General features: G+C 35.7%; 1 protein-coding gene across 8 annotated transcripts in view; it reads right to left on the minus strand.

The window, feature by feature from the left end:
* The window catches only part of EYA1 (EYA transcriptional coactivator and phosphatase 1), a 114338-nt gene extending 105492 nt beyond the window's left edge, over positions 1-8846 (minus strand). For 4 of the 8 annotated variants that reach the window (XM_063130838.1, XM_063130836.1, XM_063130837.1 and 1 more), the window contains exons 1-2: positions 8584-8846; positions 6921-7048 (exon numbers count right to left, since the gene is read on the minus strand). In XM_063130838.1, the coding sequence (XP_062986908.1) occupies positions 6921-7044 (124 nt within the window). In that variant the 5' untranslated portion in view covers positions 7045-7048; positions 8584-8846. Of the gene's footprint in view, positions 1-4984; positions 5063-6920; positions 7049-8583 lie in introns of all 8 variants that reach the window. The other 4 variants (XM_063130831.1, XM_063130832.1, XM_063130830.1 and 1 more) reach the window with 2 other exon arrangements.
* Between the last annotated feature and the right edge of the window lie 1708 nt (positions 8847-10554).

Below are 10554 nucleotides of genomic sequence, written 5' to 3' on the forward strand. Positions count from 1 at the left end.
CATAATCACCTTGATTTGTGTAGGGTGGGGGACTCAAAAAGGCAGTGTAAGTTTTGAAAATAAGGGCCTGAGTTCAAAATGTTTGAGTAACTGTTTTAACTTTTGTAAACCACCCATAGAGCTTCAGCTATGGGGTGGTATATAAATGTAATAATAATAATAATAATAATAATAATAATAATAATAATAATAACAACAACAACAACAACAACAACAACAAAAACAACAACAATACTGCCATAATGGCTTTCTCAGGCATTAGCTAGACCCACCTTTTATCACGCGACGGAGGAGGGAAGATCTCGCGTTGTGTTTAACGCGAGATCCCTCCTCCATTTACACGTGGGGCGCGACGACCTCAGGAGGAGAGGTGTCATGCCCACCATTTTTTTAAGAGCAGCAGGAGCGCCAAAAGGTAAGTGTTTTTTAAAAATAATTTAATTTCCCAGCTCCCCCAATAGGTGCAGTGCTCCTGAGAAGTGGCCCTTGGCTCTGCGCAAGGAATTGCATGGAGCTGGGTCAACCCACGGCAACGGGCCTCATGTTCCGCGGTCTTGGACTGAGCCCGAGACCACGGAAAAAATGGGCCCAAAGTGTAGTGCTCTATTCCAGGCAAGTTTAGGGCTCTATCCCGGGATCCCCTGTGCATCATGTGGACACACAGGGATGAACCCCGGGGTTCACCCCGAGATAAAGCCCCGTCTAGCTAAGACCCTAGACTAGCATCATTTATATGCACTTTGAGAATGCAGTAATTAATTCTGTGACCTAAGAATTCTATGACCTTAAACTATTTGTCTAAGCAATCTTCAAAGGAGGATTTCAATAATTTTGTTTTAACAATACTGAGGCAATACATACAACAATTTTCTTTGGTTCATTCTTAGAAAATTTGTATTTCTTTCTCACCTTGCTTCAGTTTTGTACAAGGAAACAAATTTTAAATTCTTCATTGGTATCTTATTTATATGACTGCAACTCTACCATACTTGTGGTTCATCTGCAAACAATATACAGCTTTTCTTTCGAATGAATTCCTCTATACAATGGTATAGCAGTGTAAAATATCATAAAATAGAGACACCTTTATGTTTCAAAGCTATTTGATTTAATTATGGGTATAAACAGTATGATCAAACATTGCACTGGACTATTAATATCAGAATGGCATGTTGCACTGAACAATTAAAAACAGGAAAATTGAAAGATGCTATTTCATGCATGCATATTAAAGAAGATGCTTTCAGTTGATGTCACTTTTAAAAAAGGCCTTCTATTACAAAAAGTCTAATTCCTGCAATAAAAACTAATGCTAGTCTCTCTCTTTCCTAAAGATACACAAAAGCACTTCGAAACTTCACTTAAGAAATCTAAAGCTGGAATTTAGAGCATTTCTTGCATATAAATCCCTCATCCTAAAAAGGTAAACCAGGTTCCATGCAGATCTTAAGGACTCTTTAATCAGCATATTTTCTACATGTATTGCCAGTGCTGGATAGCAAAATGTCTTCTATCTTCAGCAGTCTCAATATAGGTAATACCTGCTAGCTCCTCTTCCAAAAGTGTTTTGGGTAATATGGACTAGTTGAATGGATGGAGGATCTCAGAAGCTGCAGTTTCATGCATATGAACTGCCCACATGGTTCTTGGATCTTACTAAGTGGGTTTAATGTGCTCTGAAATTGCTACCATTCTACCAGCCAAATTATTCTTAACCAAAAAGAGTGCTTCTGTAGCAGCATATTCTCCCTCAAAAACTTCACAGATATCCAGTACCCGCCAGCCGGGACAGCTTTGGCGGGAAAACGCCCATTGTGGGTAGGGAGGAGCAGAATAGGGCACCTCGTGTGTTGCCACACATATGCCACATGAGGCAAGGGTAGGGCATGCCTTTCAAGGCCGGCCCCAACAAGCATCGACCTTGTTTAAATAAAGAGGCCCTAGTTTATTCCCAAGTTCTGGTATCCGTGTCTTTATTCTATGCTTCCTTCGCCACTCACAACTTCCGATATTAAGTTTTGAAGTTCAACAGGTCACTAAGTGCCAACTCACTGCCCTAAGACAAGATCCCCTTAACAAAATGTGCTATAGGAAATACTTATTCTCAGCAACTAAGTACATTGTACCTTTCCTGTAAAAGATATCCATTTCTAATACAAGGTTACACAATATTTCATACAATAATGCTACATAAGCAGGTGCCCAATCAAAGGAATAATAAATACAATGAGATGGCACAGCTATAACATCTAAATAGTTACATAATTAAGTGCTTCCATAACAACACAAACAACAGAACTTATAGAGTTGTGTCCAATGTTAGTTGTACTTAGAGTAGGCCCATTGAAATAAATGGGACTTAAATTAAACTAGAATTGGATATAACCCATTGGATATAATCCAGTTATCCATTTTCTATTACATTAAGCCAAAGAGTTCTAATATTAATTCGACTACCTCAGCGTTATAACCATTTGAAATCTTTACTATATACAAGGTATACATATTTATTTATTTATTTATTATTACATTTTTATACCACCCAATAGCCAAAGCTCTCTGGGCAGTTCACAAAAATTAAAACCATGAGGAACATGATAAAACAAACAATAATCTAAAAACCCAAATACAAAATACAATATAAAAAGCACAACCAGGATAAAACCACACAGCAGAAATTGATATAGGATTAAAATACAGAATTAAAAGAGCAAAATTTAAATTTAAGTTAAATTAGGTATTAAAATACTGAGAAAATAAAAGGGTCTTCAGCTGGCGACGAAAAGAATACAGTGTAGGCGCCAGGCGGACCTCTCTGGGGAACTTGTTCCACAGCCGGGGTGCCACAATAGAGAAAGCCCTCCTCCTAGTAGCCACCTGCCTTACTTCCTTTGGCCAAAAAATACACACATATATACTCTGGAGTGATTAAGAGTGGCTCTCCTTTGCTTATAGTGGCTGCTGCTATCATCCTAAAATGCCAGTTTGATACAATGTCCAATTTGTTTATTCCCTTCAGTATTCACATCTTGCATGAGGTTTTCCTCACTACCAACCTCTGTTGTGGTTAACCTTGGCAACACTGTAGCCAAAATGCCCACTATCTGGTGAAATGGTCAAAACCTTTTGTGCCAGTCATGACATCCCATCATATATTAGTAAATTTTATTTGCAATCATTATCTACAATAATTGTTTCTTGGGAGGAACCTAAGCAGTTTTGTCAAACATTGATTAAGATTTAGCTTTCCCTATCCCACCCCTATTAAGTGTAAGCATTGTTTTCTCACCTGGCTCAAGGTAGGTTATGAGAAAAACAAAATAAACTACGGTAATACTTTCATCTTTTCCTAACATGAAGTTAGGAAATATAGATCTGACAGACAACAATTACTATAATTGTGCATGTGAGGCAAGGTGATTAAGTTCTGATTAAATGCATCCTGAAACCTACAGAAGCACATAAATAAACTAGCAGCTAGTGTGTTGGACTGGGAGTTGGGAGATCCAGGTTCTAGTCCCCACTTGGCCATGGAAGCTCGCTGGGTGACTTTGGGCCAGTCACGGACTCTCAGCCCAGCCTACCTCACAGGGTTGTTGTTGTGAGGATAAAATGGAGAGGAGGAGGAGGATTATGTACACCGCCTTGGGTTCCTTGGAGAAAAAAGGCGGGATATAAATGCAATAAATAAATAAATGAATAAATATGTTTAATGTGGAAGTAGGTACTATCAAACTGATTAGGGCTTCCTTATTTATAAACATGTTTAGGATTAGATTAAGAAAATACAGTTTCTCCCATAAATGTTCAGATTCTTTGGTGCACATTTCAATCCATTTAGTTCAATGAAAAGTACTGCCAGGTTGGTGTGGATAACATTGCAGCCTCAGTGTTCTACTAATGCTGCAGGAATAAACACTATGCATGATTATACCAAAGTGTTCTGCACCCCACCTAAATTCCAATACCTCGCCATAAAAAGGTTAACCACTAAGTGTGAAGTGAAAAATATTAGCTACTAACAGAGATCTATCTATCAACCACATCCTCCTGCAGTACATTTAAAAGGAATTTTAAAATATGGGTTTGAAACAGAGCCATTTCAGTTTGTTATCATTTTTTTAACTTAGTGAAAGCAGTTTTGACCTGTAAAGTATATAATCCTGTGCAACAATATTCCATAATGATGTAAAACTTAACATTGCTTCAGAATTAACTTGTTACCATGCCAAACAAAATCCCCATACAAACTCAAAGGCCCCATTCTTATTTATGTTATATCATTATTACACTGCTGTAGCAGAGTGATGAGGTCACAGAAGAATTTCATACACTCTGCCCTTATCAAACTTTGACCACGTGACTATTCAGGGACATGTTTCCATCCCACATGCAACAATCAAGCAGAATATAGATTCTCTATGCTATAAAGTCAAGTGAGAACCAAACCTGATAGCATCTCTACAAACTCTATGACTGGTCAGAATATTCTATTTTAAATAGTTTATCCTTTAAAAAACAACACATAACTACTATCCAACTGTTGTCCTAGACCTTCACTATTCTCCAAACTCTACACTTCTCAGAAAAAGAAAACAGAAAGGGATAAGTAATACATACGAATAAATCATTGTGCACCTAATCAAACTAATTTCTAAGGAGATAAAACAACTCTGTGTTTATTGTTTACTATATATGCATTTGTGAAGCAAAGTCCCCCCTCCACAAACACACACAAGCACATGCATCTGATTTATAACTGCATTATGCACTAATAGTTTACTTGAAAACTGTTGATATAGCCTGATTCTATGCATGCTTACTTAGATGTTCGATAGCATTCAATCCAGCCTGCATAGGATTGTGGCCTAAATTACTAAGGGTACTGCACAGCATCTACCATTTTTTATTAGAGACAATCAGAATCAGAGCTGTTTACTATTTTTCAAAACCTTAAAATGCATGCTAACAATTGTGCATTCACAATGGCTACACAAACCTGCAGTGGTCTGTGCATTAGTATTTAACAACCAGTCTGCAGTGCTGAGCAGAGTCATGTCACCTAAAGGAAAATTGCAAAGAAAATAAAATGCTAGTAGTTCTTTTCATAGATGTTCCAAAATCATATGTACAAAAATGTCCAGCAGAACTTTTCTATTTTCTTTAAAAATCAATATTAAAAGACTACTTCACGTTGTGGTCCTAAGCACACTTACTTTGAAATATTTCATTAACATCTATAGGACTTAGCTTCCAGGTAAGTGTGTTTAGGGATGAGATTTCTGGATTTCATAAGGATGAGCCAGTATGCTTAGCTTCCAAATGTAAAATCAGAAGATAAATTCATCACTATGTTTACACTGAAATTACATATATAAAACAGCAGAATTCTATGATTATTTGGAAGCAACCCCCAGTGATTGGTGGAGGTTTATTCCCTAGTAAGTATACAGAAGATTGCAGTTTCAAATAACTTTGTCTAAAGAGCAGTGCTCAATCACTAGTACTGATTAAATGTTGCTTTAATATATTCTCTTAGTTTAGAGAAACAAAATTTCAAGAATAAGTCTGACTGAGGGTACAAATGTACATCAATTAAATTCAAAGGCGGCTAAAAGCACAAATGAGGAATAATTTGATATCGCTGATATTACCCCAAATAATCTTCTATTTAGAACTAATAGCACAGATGCTTTGGGAAAACGGCATGGGAGTGATGGATGAATGGATATCTGTGTGAAGAAGTTTCTTTTAGAAGAGTGCATTGCATTTCCAAATCTAACCAAAAACAATCTTTAAAAAGTAATTTTCATTCCTTTCCTTTGTAATGGAAAAATAAATTTAAAAAAAGTAAAATGGCCATTATAAAAAATATTTTTAAAAAGAAAATTGTGTTAATGTATGAAAAGTACACTATTCTCCAGTGAACTGTCATCTGGACTTTCCTATCGATTTTGCTATGCTAAGATAATTTTGCTTATTCGATGTACACCTGTAGGAGTTTTATCATGCCTTTTCTATCAGGGTCTTGCTATTTACTGTGTGGTCTGTGCAGCACCATGTACATCGATGGTGCTATATAAATAAATAATAATAAATAATAATATATGCGTATATGCATCCTGCAGTGTTAAATTGCAGTTCTTTCCACCATTGAACTACCTTTTTAAGAGGTATAAACTCTGTATTTGGAGACAACAGTACAGTGACCCACATTACTTCATCTGCATACATCACAATCTTTCATTATATTAGTAATTTAACAATGCAAAGTGGAAGTACAGGGTAGAAATTATAGGGTCCTAAAGCCAATGACATTCCTTTCATACTTCTATAAATTATATCCTTGTTCAACCATTGTACTTGGTCTCGAACATAGTTATTACATAATGGCTGCAATTCTATACACTAAGGTAAGCCTCACATTGAATTTAGTGGGGCTTACCTCTGGGTAGATATACCTATACATATCTACTCAGAAGTAAGTCCCATTGCATTTAATGACACTTACTCCCAGGAAAATAGATACAGGATTGCACCCTAAATGTAGAAATCTAGATAATTGTAGAATATTATCTAGTTAGGTATTATTATTATTATTATTATTATTATTATTATTATTATTATTTATTTCTGTGTGTCAGGATGGTAGCATTCCAGATTCAAGCTTCTCCATAAACACACACACTCCAGATAGAAAACTAGATGACAGAAGGAATGGGGTTAGTTTAGCGTTCTCTTGACATGCTACTTTGTCTTTATGCAAGAGATTGCTGTTGTATGGAGGCACATTCCATCATGCAAACCCCCACTTCCAGTCTGAAGTGGTACATCCCAGATACATGCTTACTAGCTCAATAAAAAGTAAGGCCTAATGTAAAATAATGCATGAACTATATATAAAGAAAACAGGGACTCACCTTCTGTGCCATTTGGTGTCATGGAATTATTATTTATGTGAGAATTGTCAAGTTTTGGACCATTGGGAGATTCACTACTACCACTTAGACGGCTATGCGGGCTGGCTAGATCCTGCATTTCCATAGATCTAAAAACAATTGAGTAGCAAATTTGACTAATGCATTCATTTCTATGAAAGGGCAACCCATACACTTCCTCATATCATCTATAACATTAATTTTACTATTTCATATACATGACTACTTCTTTAGTCTGTTTTATTTTTATACCATTCCACATACACAATTCTTGATTAATGGATATATATATATAATATGCAAGCATTAACAAAATAAAACATACACTGATAGCCCATCCATCCATTATTATGAAGCATGTCAAGTACATTTTTTTTAAAAAGCATTAAAAAGAACATCCCAAAATCAATATAGTAACACTGTTTGCTTGCATATAATTACCACTCAATTACAATTTAATGGCCCTCCAAACCAAATAAAACACTTGAAGCTATAGTTGAACCTACAGTCTACTGACAAGGAATGAGATATTCCTGATGTATGTGTTTACTCTGGCAAACTACTTAATTGTTCCTCTGTTTCCTCTGAAACAAATGCAGCATTAAAACATTATTATGTCTGCTCTCTTGTTTGCTTTGTGGATTACATAAAGTGTGCCCAACTGAAAAGGGATAAGACCAATATACAATGAATCCATACAGTAATTAGTCTGCCTTAACACTTTGCAGTACTTGAGCTGTCATTTAATCAAAATGAAACAATAACAACTGAGAATAAGTGCAAAATTATCAATATTTTACACCATATATTCCTCTTTTGTATCCTTGAAATGTGTCTAAATAAATACTTATATTTTGATCATAATAATAGTTTTCATAATGTTAGCTTCAATTTGCTGTTTATTAAATCAATTCTAATGCAGTTAAGAGGCAATATGTATATACCACTTACTCTAGAATAAGGGTATGTCTACATAGATAAATAGTTTTAGAACACTTGATTCATTCTTATGGAATGAGAAATAAGTTTGTATTAAGCCCAAAGTTTCCAAAATGTGAATGAATTTTGCTTTCTTCATTTTTGTTTTTGGTGAGATATTACCCAAAAACGTTTTTTAAAAAATCATTAAGTTCACCCTATGGCTGTAAACCTGTGCACACTTACTTCAGAGTAAATCTCACTGAACTCAATGGAATTTACTACCAAGTAAACATGGAGAGAATTCCACTGTATGTTTTCTAACATGAACGTGTATTTTACTTTGCAACGTAATATTGCTTTCAAGCTGCAAATTTCTTTGCTAATGGTACTTGATTTCACAATTTCTACTTGGAAATTTTCAAAAAAAAATTCCTGGTGTTACTTTCATGACCAAATTCAAACAATATAATCATTTAAAAATATGTGGAAATGTATGCATAAAATGTAAAAAGTTTCAGTGCTGAACAGAACATTCTATAAATTAATGTTCACAATATGTAGGTAGTCATTCTCAAAGCACTGAAAGAATATTATCCAAATTAAGATGAACAAAAAGCAAATCTCACTGATATATGTCCATCACTTGAAGAAAAAACACACACACCCCCAAAGTTTCTTCTAAGCAGTTCTTTCTACAGAAAGTCCAGCTTGATCTTATCCTTACCTGCAAATGGATGAAACAGCAACATCTGAACTGGTTTGGGATTTTTGCACCTGCAAACCATGGACACAAATAGAAGCCTCTGTTATTCCACGTTCATGTCAGTTCTTAATCTAACTAAACAAAGAAATCTTCCTGGGGATGGTAATGCTGTCTTTTAACCAAAAGAGAAGGAGGGGGCACTGCTGCAGTGAAAGACATATTGTCTTTAAATTGAAGCCTCAACTGTTGTTTCCTCCTGCAGGTCTATCCCCCTCCTGCCCATGTCATGGAGAAGGCAGCCAAATGACGGGATAGTGATTCATCACTTGCCTATGACAGCTGCACACTAGATTACCCCTCCCCCAATCAGCATGCAAAGCAGCCTTGCTAAGGTAGTTTAGGAAGAGGTGTCCGGCTTAGGTAGCTATTAACAGAGCAAGCATATCGAAGAAAAATGGCTCTATCATTATTCCCCATCATCCTCTGAAGATCTTTCAGCTTTTATCATGGGCTGAAGTACATATCCCTACCACTCTGTAACTCTTGACAGTCTCTTATCCTTATTGTGTTAGTTTTCCTCCCCAACACACATGCACACACACACACACACACACACACACACAAACACTGTCCTTTATGTTTGCAAGTCCAGCTTCCAGTCAACTTTAAAACATTGCAAACCAGTGCTAAAGAATTTAAAGGAAAATGCTGTGTTACACTTGTATAGATTGACTGAGAAGTTCCTGCATGTCTAAGTAGGCCAGATATTCGACTTCCACTAATCTCCCCCTTCCCCGTCCAATGTGAATTAAACTAAAAAGAACAGCATACGCTTCAGAATGACTGAGAATGAGGGAAAACAGCTTATGCAATGTTTAAGAATACAAATACTACACAAAAATTCCACATATCACTAAAATGAACACTGTGATCATTAACTACTCCTGTGCATTATCAAATAATGCAGACTCTTCAGGGGGAATTAAATTATATATAACCCTTCCAGGCTTGTACAGTGTTTTTGCTTATTATTAGAAAATGTGTTCTGTTAGGTTGTATTTAATGAAAAGCCTTTGATACCAGAATTCCCTCCAAAGCCACTAACAACCGCCAGCAGGTGATAAAGCCCAGGTGAAGATTGGCTGCTGGCTTGAAAACACAAACAAAACTTCCCCAACTATGACATACATTGTCTAAATGTCTGAATTCCGGATTCCCTCCAACCTGAACTGACATCTCTTAGATGATCACAGAACAAAGACAAGAGAGATGAGGCATTTTAAGTGCCATAAAAGTCATCCAGGCAAATCTCACTTATGTGTCTGTAGTTTTTGTTATTTTTAATCACAGACAGAATTACTACTTTAGCAATAGTACACCACTCCTATAAGCAGCCAGACAACATATAATGTTACACACAATGGCAAAAGGCATGCACTAACACAGATAGAAAGACTGCAACTCTCCCCTCCCTCTAACTGTATTTAAAATGCTGCATAGTATGCTTTTTAATAGACCATAGCAAGCCAAATCAAACTGGAGTATCAAATGTGTATTTGCAACAGCTAAGCAATTTTTTTAAAGGAAGAAAAAAAATGACTCAAGTGTAAGATGGAAACTTTTTACTCTTAACCCCAGACACTGAAGTAGAATGCCTTTAGGATATGCTCTCTCCTGCTACTTCTGTACACCTTGAATAAATTATAGGTGGGAACGAAACGTATTTAACAGCTATCTCTTGTTAACAATAAGACAGGCCATTTAAAAACAATAATTATTAATTCAACTACTAGTAAAATGTATTTATGTTTTATATTATTTTACTATGAGATTATAATGACATATCAAATTTAATTTGATTAATTCCAGACCATTAATCAACAAAAATCATTCTGAAAATGAATAATGAACTATCCCACTATCTCCATCTTTTAAAAGCTACATCTAGGAGATATTTACATATACAACATAATCTATGATGTACATTTTTGC

This window comes from Elgaria multicarinata, chromosome 7, assembly GCF_023053635.1.
Source record: "Elgaria multicarinata webbii isolate HBS135686 ecotype San Diego chromosome 7, rElgMul1.1.pri, whole genome shotgun sequence".
Lineage (NCBI taxonomy): Eukaryota > Metazoa > Chordata > Lepidosauria > Squamata > Anguidae > Elgaria > Elgaria multicarinata.